Below are 17,201 nucleotides of genomic sequence, written 5' to 3'. Positions count from 1 at the left end.
CAATATTTTCAAAAACTTTGTATCGGCAGAAAAAATGTTTGACAAGTGTCTCTCCAGCAAAATTTAAAAATAGAAAAATACAAAAATATGTTCAAAATGTCAACATTTGCACTACAAGTTGAAAACGTGAATGAAAATTATAAAATTAATGATATAATAAATCTTTGGGAGAAAAACAATCATTTCTTCTATTCATATTAGTGAGAATTTCATGTATTTTCGTATAAATTCCCATTAATATCAACAAACAAAATTTTTGAAAAAAGGAATTATTTTACTATGAATTACGAATCGTGCCGTATGAACGGGTTAATTCGTGTACATAATTCTGAGAGCGAACAACGTTGTTCGGTTTCTAATGGAAACATATATATATACATATATATATATATATATATATATATATATATATATATATATATATATATATATATATATATATATAGATTTCTTTAGTTTTCAATTATTGTAATAACAAATTATAGGGCAGTCTTGTTGTGTAGGATATTGAATGGATCGCTTTTACGCCCATTATTTCGATTTATCTAAAATCCTTATATTTGCCAAATAATGAAGATATCGGTTTTAAAATTATTACACGACATACTGTAGACTTTCCCTCCAATCCTAAGTATACCTACTTTTAATCTACTTTTTAATCTATATATAAACCAATTGTTGTTCGTTGGTATTTGAATCATTTGAGACCAGCTAAAAGTATTTGGATATTTTTTTTTAAATGTTCGCCCTACCACGATTTAGGTTTTTATGCTAAGAAAAAGTGACCACGCCCAATTTTGCGCCCATTTTTTCGATTTATCTAAAATCCTTATATTTTCCAAAATCATGAAGATATCTTTTACACAGTTAGTATACGACGTAATCTTGACTCTCCCTCCAACCCTAGGTATCTGTTTGGGGTCAGAGGAACTGGTCACACCTACTTCTTTAAATCTACATGTAAAAAATTTGAAAAAGTATAGTAACACATCAGTTGAGAACGACTAAGCCGATTTGACTCAAATTTTCTTTTGGTTATTTGTAATTACAGTGAAAACGTTTTTCTGAGAGAAAATGTTGAGAAAAGTCTCTATAAAAATAACGGAAATGAAAACATTGACTTTTCTATTTTTATATGAAGTTTTGTGTAGAATAGTTTCAAAATGCCTTTTGGAATTGAAAATTCTTATTGAAAAAAACACCGAAAATATCGAGAAATTTTGCATATTTTCTATAAATGCCGTTAAATGGTTGCTATACCAATGCTGCTATTTTCAATTTTGATTGAAAAATACTTTTCAAAGCATCAAAACATTAAAATTTTCAACGTACTTTTAAATTGAAGCTGTGCCTAATGGGGACCAGTAGTATCCAGTTGTCGGTATTGATTTCTCAATAACGAAAACTTTAAATGTCAATTTACAGATAATTCGGTTGAAATTGTAACAAAAACATGCAAAAGGACGAATTTTTAGTGGTATTATTATACCTAAACGAATCGGATATATTTTAACTTCCTAGGAATATTGTAGTTTAAAGATTAACCTAAATATTTCGCCTTTATTGCGATTTCAACGAACGAACGGCCGCATACACAATCGGGTATAGTTTAATTGACTGGTAAAAACTAAATACCATGATCTTCTAAAAGTTACGAATTCTTAAATTATTTTTGATTTGGAAAATATTGCTAAGACCTTTATAGTACTGATAACTGAGATTTGAAAATTTAATTAAATTCGATGAAATAATGAATATAAAGAGGCACATTTGGTCGACGAATATTAGAAGATAATATTATATGAGAGCCATATCTAAATCTGAACCGAACTCGATAAAATTTGACAAAGGGCTGAGCTGTATTTGATATTTTGCCCCGAATATCGTTACTACGGAGTCCACATTACGGCTATGCAGAGCAAATTCAACAAATCGGATGAACAATATGTATGGGAGCTATAGCTATATCTGAATCGATTTCCACCAAATTTGACATACTGGTTTCCAGACTCAATTTGGTCGTAAGTACCAAATTCCATTCCATTTGGGCTAATATTACACGTTTGGTGCACAATAAAAAGCAAATCGGACGAAGATATATAAGGGAGCCATATCCAAATATTAACCGATCTCGATAAAATTTAGCAAGGGTATTTCTGAGTTATATTTGATATATTTCCCCAAATATCGTTGTTACAGAGTTCTGGTCGTACGTATATTCCATACTATTTGGGCTGATACAAGTTTGGTGCACAATATAAGGCAAATTGGATGAAAATATATATGGGAGCCATACCTAAATTTTGACCGATTATCTACAAATTCAATCGGGCCTTGGGCCAAACAAATTATTTGTGCAAAATTTAACTTTGATTTAATTTTATATTGAATTGTTATTTTATTTTGTTTACAAAAATCAAATTTGGAATTGATTTATATAAAAAAAATACTTCTATTTTTAGAGGTATTTCTACAGGGGGACCCGCAGGTAAAGGCGGACCGTTCCAAATAATTTTCAGTAAGATTATTTTTTAACTTCTTAGAACGTAAAATATCAAATCACATTACAATCTGGTGTAGAAATGTGACAAGAATTGGGCAAATAACCCTTATTCGGGAGGTACGTTGTAAGGGGACCATGCCAAAACATGCATCGACCATATCCATTTTGTCACATTTTTTATTTTTATCCCATCAAGGTACCATAACCAAAGATTCATATTGATATGTGCACTGAAAGTATTTTGGCCGTTGTTCCCATACGACCTCGACCACTGTGCAACGGTTGTATCGTGTGTGGCTTGCATTAAGACTTAAATTTAGTTGTCAGAAAAAATCTGCTATTATATCAGCACCAATTATAAGTTTACAATACAGCGGATTTGGTAAACCTAGTGGACTTAAATTGGCAATTCCATTGCAAATACATCAACTAAGCCCTGCAAAGTAGGTTAACCCTGCGAAAGGCTCTAATGTAAACACATTATAATATCCCCAAGAGCCAACTTATGAAACAAATTTTGTCCTGTTTGGCTATTGAAATCATGACATTTGGCACAATAGGTTGTATTGTGTCTAGGATATTTGGTATTGAAAATGATACCGGGACGTTTTAACAAGGCATTACATTGTGTACGTGATAAAGCAATCCATTCAATATCCTACACAACAAGACTGCCCTATAATTTGTTATTACAATAATTGAAAATTAAAGAAATCTATATCTATATATATAAATGTAAGTTGTGTTAGTTACTACGCTTATAACTTAAGAACCGCTGGATTAATTTTAACGATTCACACAAATTCGGAATTGTCTCTTATCCGAAAAGGATAATATCCAAAAAAATCGCGTAAAAATGTGATATATTAACATTTTTATTTTGACTTTTGAAATGTACAATAGTAATGTTTTATTTTGCATGATTTTTTTCCATTTTGACTTACTTTTTTCTAATGTACATTTGTAGTGTTTTTTTATATTTTATTTTTGAATTCGAATATTTATACCAATTTATTTAATTGACTTGATTTCTTGAGAACTGAAATTGATGGCGGGTTACATGGAAGTGTAGTAGCGAATTATGTGGTGGCGAAACGGAATAGATGATATCGATATAATTTAACGCGGTCACACCAAAGTTAAAAGATAATTACTTTTTCTAAATCGCTGAAAAATCATGAAAAAGAGATCTCATTGCAAAAATCAAAAAAACATTTTCAATGGAATCGAATTTTAAAGTAATAGTACATTCTATTGACAAACTTTGTAAGGAAGGATCTTAAAACATTTGCTGTAAAAAATCAGCGAAAAAGTTGAAGACTTTTTCAATTTGTTATTCTTTTTTTTGTCAATTTTTTTTTGTGAACAAAATAAAGAATAATTTTTTACTAAAAAATTAAATAAGTGCGAAATAGGATGTTAACTGACATCTACCTTTCAACTCCAGGGCCTACATCGTGGGTTAGCTGGAAGATGCGAACGCGTTTAAACAAACAAAAATGACCGAAAAAGCTTAATGGGGCTCATTTCAAAGCGTGACAATGATCCGTCCAATGAGAGCTCAAAATGCAAAATTCTTTGGGAGAATAATAAGTAATATACCAATATTGAAATAAAAGGTGCAAAATAGTAGAGCGAATGGGACTTTTAGTAAGAAAAGGTTTTATACCCTTCCAGAAATTCTTCCCAAACATTCAAAATACCTAAAATCACTTTTGCAGGTCTTTATATCGATCATAACTCATGGATAAGGGAACAACCCGATTTCATATTTATATAACCATCTATGATTTAAGTTATTTTTGGGGTCTTGGCCGGCCACTTTTTTCATTTTTTGGCCCTTATTTGACATTTTTGTTTCTAAGGGGGTAGATAACCTCTTCGCATAAAATTTGAAATTTTCAGAGTAGGGCCCATATTGGTATTGACCACATTCATCAATTGATTTGGCTAAAAAAATTTATTTATGCCACCCTGGGGTAGGGAACCATCATACAGATAATTGCCACATAGGAATTTATTTAAGTAAAGTCCCCACATTGGAGTATCCCCAAGTCCACTTTCACATCTAATGTGTGGTCAGAAAAGAATATTTTGTATTCTATTGAATTTTTAACCCCCAAGAGAATATTGGTTGGGAACGTAGATTTGGGATGTGCATCCATATGAAATATGGATGAAAATATGGACTTTAAGGGGTCTCCAACTTACAATTTAAATGGCAAATAAAATTAATTCCCATCTTATCATTCTGCCCTCAATTATGAGGTGGATAAAACTATTTTTACTTATTTTAATCACGCGAAATGCTATGACATGCTATATTGTTCTGCTATATTTTTGATTTGGCCTCTATTTGTCATCTTGGATTATAAGGGGTAGAAGAAAGTTTTCAAAGTAGGTCGGTGTTTCGGAGTAGTGCCCATATAAAGAAGGTACCTCATAATTTAACCACATTTCAAAGAATTTGGCTAATAATGCGTATTAGGGGGGTGAAAATCTTACACTAAAATTTCAACATATCTACAAATTTTAGAATTTTTATCCATGTTATAATACCCTCTCAAGTCCACCTTTTGGCGGACAAACAGACTGACATGGTTAGGGGGACTTATGAGGACTCTAATGCACAATCTAAGTTGCTAATGGGTTTAAAAAAGTAATTAACTTTGGCTATTCTTAAATCTATTAGCCCTCAATTATGAGGTGCACAAAGTACAGTAAATTCCAAATTACTGCTCATTTGACTAAAAATCAAAAACTAATCGACCAGTACGTGAACATTTATAACATTCATATCTTTGAATAACTATGCTTTGACAAATATGCATAATAGACAAAAACTACGGGCCGGCAACGCGGACCGGGCCAGCTAGTATCTATATATATTAAAATCAATTGTTGTTTGTTGGTAACGGAATCAGTTGAAAACGGCTGGACCGATTTGCATAATTTTTTGTAAAAACTTTCGTCATACCCCGAGTTAGGTTTTTAAAGAAAAAAAATATAGACCACGCCCACTTTTGCGCCCACAATTTTGATTTATCTAAAATCCTTATATTTGCCAATATAGAGGAGATATCGGTTTGAAAATTATTACACGAGATACTGTTGACTTTTCATCCCCCTCTAAGTATTTATTTGGGGCTGAGGAACTGTCGTTGTCAGTACTTTTTAATCTATATCTATCTTTATTATATAAAAGAAAGTTGTGTTAGTTACTACGCTTATAACTTAAGAACCGCTGGACTGATTTTAACGATTCATACAAATTCGGAATTGTCTTCTCTCCGAAAAGGATAATATCCAAAATAAAAATGTGATATACTAACATTTTCATTTTGACTTTTGAATTGTACAATAGTAATGTTTTATTTTGTATGTTTTTTTTCTATTTTGACTTACTTTTTTCTAATGTACATTTGTAGTGTTTTTTATATTTTACTAGCTGGCCCGGTCCGCGTTGCCGGCCCATAGTTTTTGTCTATTATGCATATTTGTCAAAGCATGATTATTCAAAGATATGAATGTTATAAATGTTCACGTACTGGTCGATTAGTTTTTAATTTTTAGTCAAATGAGCAGTAATTTGGAATTTACTGTACTTTGTACAACTCGTAATTGAGGGCTAATTGATTTAAGAATAGGCAAAGTTAATTACTTTTTTAAACCCATTAGCACCTCAGATTGTGCATTAGAGTCCTCATAAGTCCCCCTAACCATGTCGGTCTGTTTGTCCGCCAAAAGGTGGACTTGAGGGGATACTATTACATGGAGAAAATCCTAAAATTTGTAGATATGTTGAAATTTTTGTGTAAGATTTTCATCCCCAAATACTCATTTTTAGCCAAATCCTTTGAAATATGGTAAAATGCGAAACATCGACCTACATTGAAAACTTTCTTCACCCCTTATAATCCAAGATGACAAAAAGAGGCCAAATCAAAAATATAGCTATTTTACATCCATTACCGTAAGATGGGAATTAATTTTATTTGCCATTTAAATTGTAAGTTGGAGTCCATATTTTTCATCATAGTATAATTTAATGACGATTCAACAAATATTCGGTCCCGTGCTACTTTCTTATATTTGTAATTTGTTCATGTTTTCACAATTAATTTCATATAGATGTATATCCCAAATCTACGTTCCCAACCAATATTCTCTTGGGGGTTACAAATTCAATAGAATATAAATTTTTCTTTTCTGACCACACATTAGATGTGAAAGTGGACTTGGGGATACTCCAATGTGGGGACTTTACATGAATAAATTTCTATGTGGCAATTATCTGTACGATGGTTCCTTACCCCAGGGTAGCATACATAAAATTTTTTAGTGGTCAAGACCAATATGGGCCCTACTCCGAAAATTTTATGCGAAGAGGTTCTCCACCCCCCTTAGAAGCAAAGATGCCAAATAAGGGCCAAAAATAGAAGAAAATGGCGAAGACTCCAAAATGGCTTAAATCATACGATGATTATTTATGATCGATATCATGACCTGCTAAAGCGATTTAAGGTGAGCTCTCATTGGACGGATTATTGTCACATGAAAGAAGTAGGGCCACGCTTTGAAATAAGCCCCATTAGTCTTTTTCGGTCATTTTTGTTTGTTTAAATGTCTGCGCATCTTCCAGCTGAAGCACGATGTAGGCCCTGGAGTTGAAAGGTAGATGTCAGTTACCATCGTATTTCGCACTTATTTCATTTTTTTGGTGAAAAATTGTATATAGTGAAAAATTATTCTTTATTTTGTTCACAAAAAATCCACTGAATTCAATATGATATTACAAATTGAAAAAAATTGACAAAAGAAGAATAACAAATTGAAAAAATCTTTAACTTGTTCGCTGATTTTTTACAGCAACTGTTTAAAGATCCTTACAAAGTTTGTCAATAGAATGTACTTTTATTTTAAAATTCAATTCCATTGGAATTTTTTTCGATATTTTCCCGTTTTGAGAATTGTTGCAATGAGATCTCTTTTTTCGTGTTTCTTTTTAACGATTTTGAAAAAGTAATTTTCTTTTAACTTTGGTGTGACCGCATTAAATTATTTCGGTATCATCTATTCCGTTTCGCCACCACATAATTCGGCACTACACTTCCATGTAACCCGTCATCAATTTCAGTTCTCAAGAAATCAAGTCAATTAAATAAATTGGTATTAATATTCGAATTCAAAAATAAAATATAAAAAACACTACAAATGTACATTAGAAAAAAGTAAGTCAAAATGGAAAAAATCATGCAAAATAAAACATTACTATTGTACATTTCAAAAGTCAAAATGAAAATGTTAACATATCACATTTTTACGCGATTTTTTTTTGGATATTATCCTTTTCGGATAAGAGACAATTCCGAATTTGTATGAATCATTAAAATCAGTTCAGCGGTTCTTAAGTTATAAGCGTAGTAACTAACACAACTTTCATTTATATATATAGATTTTTGAATTCAAATATTAATACCAATTTATTTAATTGACTTGATTTCTTGAGAAATGAAATTGATGGCGACTTACATGGAAGTGTTGTACCGAATTATGTGGTGGCGAAACGGAATAGATGATGTCGAAATAATTTAATGGAATCGAATTTTAAAATAGAAGTACATTCTATTGACAAACAATATAAGGATCTTTAAACATTTGCTGTAAAAAATCAGCGAACAAGTTGAAGATTTTTTCATTGTGTTATTCTTCTTTTGTCAATTTTTTCAATTTGTATTATCTAATTGAATTCAGTAAACTTTTTGTGAACAAAATAAAGAATAATTTTTCACTATATACAAATTTTCACCAAAAAATTAAATAAGTGGGAAATAAGATGTTAACTGACATCTACCTTTCAACTCCAGGGCCGACATCGTGGTTCAGCTGGAAGATGTGAACACATTTGAACAAACAAAAATTACCGAAAAAGCCTAATGGGGCTCATTTCAAAGCGTGGAACTACTTCTTTCCTGTCACAATAATCCGTCCAATGTACAATCAGAAAAATATCAAATATGAAGGGTGGAAAATAGTAGAGCGAATGGGACTCTTAGTAAGAAAAGGATTTCTATCCTTCCAGAAAATCTTCCCAAACATTCAAGATACCTTAAATCGCTTTTGCAGGTCATGATATCGATCATAACTCACGGATAAGGGTACAACCCGATTTCATATTTATAAAACCATCGTATGATTTAAGCTATTTTTGGTGTCTTGGTCACTTTTTAAATATTTTGCCCATTATTTGGCATCTTTGTTTCTAAGGAGGTGGAGAACCTTTTCGCATAAAGATTGATTGATAATTGTTTTTATGCTACTCTGGGGTAGGGAACCACCATACAGATAATTGCCACATAGGAATTTATTTAAGTAAAGTCCCCATATTGGAGTATCCCCAAGTCCACTTTCACATCTAATTGGTGGTCAGAAAAGAAAATTTTGTTTTCTATTGAATTTGTAACCCCCAAGAGAATATTGGTTGGGCCACGTTTTGGTATAACCCTTATATAAATGTATCCCTGATTTTTCAATTATTTTGGCTATTATTTGCTGTATTTAGGCTACTTTGTGAGTAGAGAACCATCTTACAGAAAAATGTCAACATACGTAAATATTTTGGTACAGTCCCCATATAGTCCCCAGGCCCGCCGATCTATAGTGATGTTTACCGATTGAGGGACAACAACGCGGGTATTGTTTAATCGTCATTGAATTTTTCTATGAACAAGAACATAGACTTTTTGGGGACTCTAATGCGCAATTTAAGGTGCTATGGTAATGGGTGTAAAAGCGTAATTAACTTTGACTATTCAGAAATTATTTTGCCCTCCTTCCATAGTTATTTATTTCTATTTAGTCGAATTTAGTCGAAAACAAGTAAGCAAAGGCTACAGTCGAGCGGGGCCGACCGTTGAATACCCTACAACACTATAATAAATGATACAGTTTATATAGGCGAGATACTCAAAAGAATTCCACAAGATATTGTGACAAATAATAAAAGAAAACTAATTTTCGAATAATAGCAACTTAAACTAATTTGCTCATTTCCAATTTATTGGAAGATGTTGCACGTAAATGGTCTTCCTAGATCTGGAACAAATATTTCCCAAAGACCTATAATCTCTCAGAACTGGCAAAATATTAACATTTTTTATTGGTTTTTGACTGAAACGCATCTATATGAGATACAGACATTTGACTATATTCTTCAACGAAATCAGCGTTAACGAAATAGTCAGAAGTGCGTCTTTCCTGTATTTGTGAATTCTCCAAAAAGTCACTGGAATGGACATTTTCGTATTTTGTCTACAAAAGTTGGCAAACTATTTCACACATTGAATATTTTTGGGTGGCCAACCCAAACTGCTTGGCTTTTGCAATGTCCGGTAACCCCCATACAAATGTGCGTGCGGATCGGGCAATAATTACGACCTACTGACAAATTTTGCGGTTTTTGGTCCATTTCAACCCCTAAATATATGGCGATCATCTCCAAAAAGAGTAGGCTCCTATTCTGACCCTCATCTTATCCCCATGCAGAAAAATTACCAAATGTTTAATTCAAAATAAAAATATGCCAAAAATATGACAAAATTGAAAAAATATGAGAAAATGTTACGAAATCAATATTTTCATCTTTAGAGAGATATTTTTATGCAATTTTTTAGACGTTTTTTCTTTCCTGAATTTTCTGAATTAATGAGAACTGTCGAAATCAGTTCAGCCGTTCTCGAAATATAAGAGATCTTTCAAGCATATCTTCTTTGATAGACATATATATCGCACATATTTTGCTATATATCCGATTTGTTGGATGTTAACATCAATTTAAAGATCAGAAGTAACCTTGTCATGGCTTTTGATTTCGCCGGGATTTAAAATATTCGCGGTTTAATGAAAAATTTTGAATTTTTTCAACACAAAAGATATGGTCTATTTTACCCGCTAAATATTATCCGATTACCACCCAAATTGGTAGGCTTCTTCCCTGCCCTAAACTCTAGCTATAAGCGAAATTTCGCGTCGATTGGTCTATAATTGCGACCTGTATAGCTACTGCAAAATCCAACATTTTTTCAGTATTTGGTCCATTTCAACCCCTAAACATTTGGCGATCATCTCCAAAAGAAATAGGGTTCTATTCTGACCTCAACCCCACCTCCATTTTAAATTTCGTGAAGATCGGGCCATAATTGCGACCTGTAGAGTGATTACAAATTAACATGGACAGACGGACAGACGGACGGACGGACGGACATACATAGCTATATCGACTCAGCTCGGCGAGCTAGGAAGATCCATATATACTTTCCTATATGGGAAACCAATATTTCGAGGTGTTACATAAATTCTGGCCCAACATAGTGTTGTAGGGTATAAAAATTTGTTCACTTTTATGAGCTAGATTTGTGAAATATTATGCTATGCAAAATTTGCATTAAAGACTAAAACTACGGGCCGGCAACGCGGACCGGGCCAGCTAGTTTATATATATAAATCAATTGTTGTTCGTTGGTAATGGAATCAGTTGAGAACGACTTGACTGATTTGCATTATTTTTTTGTACAAACGTTCGTCATACGCCGAGTTTGTTTTTTAAAGAAAAAAATATTGACCACGCCTACTTTTACGCCCATTATTTCGATTTATCTAAAATCCTTATATTTGCCAAATAATGAAGATATCGGTTTTAAAATTATTACGCGACATACTGTTGACTTTGCCTCCAATCCTAAGTGTTTATTTGGGGCTAAAGAACTGACCACGCCTACTTTTTAATCTATATATAAACCAATTGTTCTTCGTTGGTATTTGAATCATTTGAGACCAGCTAAAAGTATTTGGATATTTTTTTTAAATGTTCGTCCTACCACCATTTAGGTTTTTATGCTAAGAAAAAGTGACCACGCCCAATTTTGCGCCCATTTTTTCGATTTATCTAAAATCCTTATATTTTCCAAAATCATGAAGATATCTTTTATACAGTTAGTATACGACGTAATCTTGACTCTCCCTCCAACCCTAGGTATCTGTTTGGGGTCAGAGGAACTGGTCACACCTACTTCTTTAAATCTATATGTAAAAAATTTGAAAAAGTATAGTAACACATCAGTTGAGAACGACTAAGCCGATTTGACTCAAATTTTCTTTTGGTTATTTGTAATTACAGTGAAAACGTTTTTCTGAGAGAAAATGTTGAGAAAAGTCTCTATAAAAATAACGGAAATGAAAACATTGACTTTTCTATTTTTATATGGAGTTTTGTGTAGAATAGTTTCAAAATGCCTTTTGGAATTGAAAATTCTTATAGAAAAAAAAACCGAAAATATCGAGAAATTTTGCATATTTTCTATAAATGCCGTTATATGGTTGCTATACCAATGCTGCTATTTTCAATTTTGATTGAAAAATACTTTTCAAAGCATCAAAACATTAAAATTTTCAACGTACTTTTAAATTGAAGCTATGCCTAATGGGGACCAGTAGTAGCCAGTTGTCGGTATTGATTTCTCAATAACGAAAACTTTAAATGTCAATTTACAGATAATTCGGTAGAAATTGTAACAAAAACATGCAAAAGGACGAATTTTTAGTGGTATTATTATACCTAAACGAATCGGATATATTTTAACTTCCTAGGAATATTGTAGTTTAAAGATTAACCTAAATATTTCGCCTTTATTGCGATTTCAACGAACGAACGGCCGCATACACAATCGGGTATAGTTTAATTGACTGGTAAAAACTAAATACCATGATCTTCTAAAAGTTACGAATTCTTAAATTATTTTTGATTTGGAAAATATTGCTAAGACCTTTATAGAACTGATAACTGAGATTTGAAAATTTAATTAAATTCGATGAAATAATGAATATAAAGAGGCACATTTGGTCGACGAATATTAGAAGATAATATTATATGAGGGCTATATCTAAATGAGAATAAATATATACCTTTTGTAACATCAATCATCCTAACAATAATATAAAAACCTGTGCAAAGTTTGAAAGACGCATATTAAATTTGTTGACCTCTATCGTAATTGCAGATGGTGAACGAAGAGGCTCACGGATATAATTTAATCAATAAAGATTTCTACTCTCAAATATACTTTATGGGGTCCCTAACTTTTATAAATCGATGATACTTTATTTATGATAGTTAAATTATAGTCAAATTGCCATCATATTGGATTTCAATTTGGAAATTATTCGGTATTTCACTGATTGAAGTCCCAATGAATTTTACATTTTGAGTTCTCATTGGATGGATTATTTCCATATCTTATCAAAATTGAAAATTTGGGTATGGCAACCATATAACAGCATATATAGAAAATATGCAAACTTTCTCGATTTTTTCAGTTTTTTTCAATAAGAATTTTCAATTCCAAAAGGCATTCTGAAACAATTCTACACAAAATTCCATATCATGATAAAACAGCCAATTTTTTCAGTTCCGCGATTTTTTTCAAAATGTTGTTTCTTGACAACGTTTCCACTGTAATTACAAATAATCACAAAAATCTTTGAGTCAAATCGGCCCAGCCGTTCTCAACTGTTGTATTAATATATATTTTAAATTTTTTACATATAAATTTAAAGAAGTAGGTGGGCCATTCCTCTGACCCCAAACAGATGGCTAGGGTTGGAGAGAGAGTCAAGAATACGTCGTATACTAACTGTGATTTTGGCAAATATTAAGATTTTAGATAAATCGAAAAAACCTAAATCGGGGTAGGACGAACACTTAAAAAAAAATATCCAAATAGTTCAGCCGGTCCAATTACCAACGAACAAAAATTGGTTTATAAATAGATTAAAAAGTAGGATTGGCCTGTTCCTCAGCCCCCAAATAAATACTTAGGATTAGAGGGAAGGTCAACAGTATGTCGTGTAATAATTTTTAAAACCTATGTATTCATTATTTGGCAAATATAAGGATTTTAGATAAATCGCAATAGTGGGCGTAAAACTAGGGGTGGTCAATATTTTTAAAAGCCTAACTCGGGGTATGACGAACGTTTGTAAAAAAAAATATGGAAATCCGTTCAGCCGTTCTCAACTGATTCCATTACCAACGAACAACAATTGATTTTTATATATATAGATGTACCAGGTCCGTCTACATTGTGATATAGCCCCCCTCAAATGATATAACGCCTTTCAAATTCCTTAAATGTTGCTAATTTGAGATTTTAGAAATAATACAAATAATTATAAGAATAGGACCATTCTATGGTATAACCCTTATATGAAGATATCCGCTGATTTCAGCTGTTTCCAGTGTCTTGGTCATATTTTTCAATTGATTTTACCTTTATTTGGCGTCTTAGCTTCTAAGGATGCAGAAGACCAGTTTGGGGAAATTTTTCAATGTCAATGTTTCGGAGAAGCGCCCATATAAAGTACCTCCTCATTTTACCTATTTCGAGGGTTTTGATTATATTTTCGAATCGATTTGTCTTAGGCTGATTTGGGGGTAGAGAACCATTTTACATGGGGCTATTAAAAACAGTTAATATATACTTTTTAATATATGTGATTTATTATTTAGGTTTTTAACTCTCAAAGTTAAACATCTGGGTGAAACATAGGATCAGGTTTTTTGAAACACTATAAATCGCCCGTTACGTAAACCTGTAATGACATTTTTGCGATGCATATTTAATTATATTTAGTCGAGTCATCATTTATATTAAAAATTGTGTCAATTGTGTGAGTCAGATCTGTCAATTATTATGCTTTAAAAACTATGCATTAAAGACTAAAACTACGGGCCGGTAAGGCGGAACGGGCCAGCTAGTAATATTATAAAAATATAGATATTAATAATCAATAAAAATATAACATATGACCTGTTCCAGGGCCTGCAAGAATCAACTAGTTTCGGAATTTTTTCGATAAAATAAAGAACACATCGGTTAGCGTAGTAAAAACTTTTACTTTCGTGCAATTCTGGAACAGGCCAATAATTAGCATAAATCATTCTGCAACATAAGCATAACAACACAAATATATGCTCTGTTCCAGAACTGCAACAATGTAAAAGTCTTTACTATGATAACCGATTTTCCCATTATGATATCGAAGAACAAAGCAATACACTATTCCGATTATCCAAATCAAATGTAGCATAGAACGATGAAACCAAGGTAGGGTACTAAAGCCAATAGATTTTTAATTTGTTTAAGATGTCAAACTAATTTGTGCACTTGTGTGTTCTTTTCAATATTATGAACATTTTTGAGAAAATATTCAATGTCAGTTGTGATAAAAACGTAATTTGAAAGAAGTGTAGACATTTCTCTTTTTTTATTTATATTCAATTAACACAGTTGCCAAGCCCATAGGGCCGTGGACGGTTCCAAAAAACTCTACACATAACTATTCATTTATTCAATTTTCAAAAACAGTGAAACAAATTGTTTTGTTTATTTGCATTTGATTGATAGTAGTTCTGACATTACAATCCATTGATGCAGATTGTTCAGATATTACAACAATAATTCTTACATTATAATCGAAAAAAAAAAACATTTAAAAGCCATTGAAAAATAGTCTTGCACTTTCTTGATCACTGAGTGAAAAGAAATAACTGAATAAATCGTACTGACGAACGTAACCAGGAACGAGTTTATTGTTCGAGTAAAGACAGAAATAAATAAAATACTCATTGGCATTGATGATAGCAAAAATTGACCATTAATGTTTCTTTGGCGTTTAATAGGTAATAAAGAGCTTAACATGACAAAATAATGTATTTAAATAGCTGCCAATATTCTAAAACAAAAACTTGTTATATTGGTTGTACAGATGTGTTGTGATCTTTAACCAGTTGCAATATGAACAAATTTCAAAGAAACACGGTCTCCGCTCTCTTTATAAGTTATTTTTATTATACAAAAATATAATTACTTAGATCTTTTTTGCTGAAAATCTAAATAAATTTCTAAATGTTTTTTAGGGATGAACTGGAGAGAAACCGTGCAAAAATTTTGGAAATCAATACCTTTTTAGACCTTGTAACCGAAAACTTACAAAATCTTCAACAGGAAGTTCAAGACGAATTGCAAAACAACGAAAATTAAGAATCATATATTTTTTTTAAATGCCTTTCATATTAAATAAATGCATAACAAAAACTCTAAAAAAAACTGTTTTCTTACATAGGTACTTAATAAATGTAAATAATTACTTCGTTTTAGCTTTCAGACTGTCCAAATAAATACCCAGGCCTTTTTGTACACTGGGTTGATTGACAAAAAATAAGAATGCTTCGAGGTCCTGGGCTTTTTCATCTTCCAACTGTTGTAAATCCTTAGACCTAAATTGTTGTTTGGTCATGGCCCGAGCAAAAGGGTTTGTTTTTGCAAAAGTTGCAAAAAATTGTTGGCATTTTTCTATAGCTTCTTCCTTTGATTGTGCCAATTCGTCGACTAATCCAACTTTAAGGGCTTCTTCGCTGCTGAACATTTTGCCCTGTGTCAAAGCCATTTCAGCCACGCGACGGGGCAAAACGTTACAGAAGGTGGCCATAAACCATTTGGGCGCCACAATGCCGAGTTTTGTTTCATTCAGTCCTATTGTAAATTTTGGCAACATAACTCGATATTCACAACTAGTGGCAAGAAGACAGCCTCCTGCTGGAGAGTGACCCTACAATAATATATGAATATGAATGTACCGATTACAAGAGTACAAAGCCATTGCCTACATTTATTGCTGCTGCTGTGGGAACGCTAGATCCATACAAGGCAAGCCATGTATCTTGCAATGTGGTCCAAAACTCCTTAAGTCTATCTTGGTTAGGTTTGTACATTTCCATAATATCCAAACCGGCAGAAAATACGCTACTGGAAGCCTATAAAATATTCATCAGTTACACCGTTCTCCCTTCTACTTAATGCATCCATTACCGAGGTCAAAATTAATCCGCGGCATTTGTTGCCCTCTATTTCATCGATGTCATTTCGAATGTCTCGTAAGAGTTCCAGATTCAAGCCATTAACCGGCAGACGGTTCATTGTTAAAACAGCAACGCCACTTTTCTCATTTACATCAACAGTAGTTAATTTACCGGTGGACATGCACCGATAAATGTTGTTCTTGGTTGAACCATATCTGGTTAGTAAGTTCTTTGCAGCAGACATCATCATCGCCCTGTTCCTAAAACAATTCCCAATTACTAGTGGACTTTGACCAAATTCACAAGAGCAACAACACTTACATTTTAGCCGTTTGCAAGCAAGAGAGATTTCTATTGTGACGTAAATATCCGCACAATCAAACAAAACAGATGCTAATGTTGCCAAGTATCAGCGATCTTAATGAGTTAGGGGAAAAGCGAAGATCAATACTCGATCCGTACTATTTGTTGTATAGAAGACCCTGGTTAATAAAAGAGATCAAAGTCTATATGAAGTCATCGGCGGCATAGTGGAGAGAATAGTTTCTGAATTTTTTCACAGTTTGTCGACTAATTGTTTCAATACAACACACGTGTGTTTGCCATGGCAGAAGAATACAGGTAGATGCATCAACGCTTGGGAGCATTGATATGTCAAAAAATTTAAATGTATTTTTTCAAATATAAGTAGATTTTTTATACTTTCATATACTACGTCATTCGGAGGCTATTATAATTCGCGTTTTTTCAACAATTTTTACAAATTTAAATAATTTTTCATTC

At 32.4% G+C, this 17,201-nt stretch overlaps 2 protein-coding genes across 3 annotated transcripts in view; one reads left to right on the top strand and one right to left on the bottom strand.

Annotated features, from left to right (window-relative positions):
* LOC131801938 (dynein regulatory complex subunit 3-like) overlaps nucleotides 1–15,610 on the top strand; it is a 39,135-nt gene extending 23,525 nt beyond the window's left edge. Inside the window, exon 4 of the mRNA XM_059121063.1 lies at nucleotides 15,477–15,610. Coding sequence (XP_058977046.1) covers nucleotides 15,477–15,600 — 124 coding nt within the window. The 3' untranslated portion in view covers nucleotides 15,601–15,610. The remainder of the gene's footprint in view (nucleotides 1–15,476) is intronic.
* On the bottom strand, nucleotides 15,580–16,899 carry LOC101898681 (enoyl-CoA delta isomerase 1, mitochondrial). Of its 2 annotated transcripts, none has more exons than XM_005188225.4 (4): nucleotides 16,740–16,899; nucleotides 16,429–16,678; nucleotides 16,227–16,373; nucleotides 15,580–16,168 (listed from the first exon to the last, which is right to left on the bottom strand). In XM_005188225.4, coding segments are annotated over exons 1-4 (864 nt in total). In that variant the 5' UTR covers nucleotides 16,742–16,899; the 3' UTR covers nucleotides 15,580–15,703. The 2 variants fall into 2 exon arrangements, with proteins under 2 accessions (XP_005188282.1, XP_005188283.1); XM_005188226.4 differs by having other exon boundaries at nucleotides 16,429–16,672; nucleotides 16,740–16,898.
* Between the last annotated feature and the right edge of the window lie 302 nt (nucleotides 16,900–17,201).

The sequence above is a fragment of the Musca domestica genome, unplaced genomic scaffold (assembly GCF_030504385.1).
Source record: "Musca domestica strain aabys unplaced genomic scaffold, Musca_domestica.polishedcontigs.V.1.1 186, whole genome shotgun sequence".
Lineage (NCBI taxonomy): Eukaryota > Metazoa > Arthropoda > Insecta > Diptera > Muscidae > Musca > Musca domestica.
This window is presented reverse-complemented; position numbering and strand designations above follow the sequence as displayed.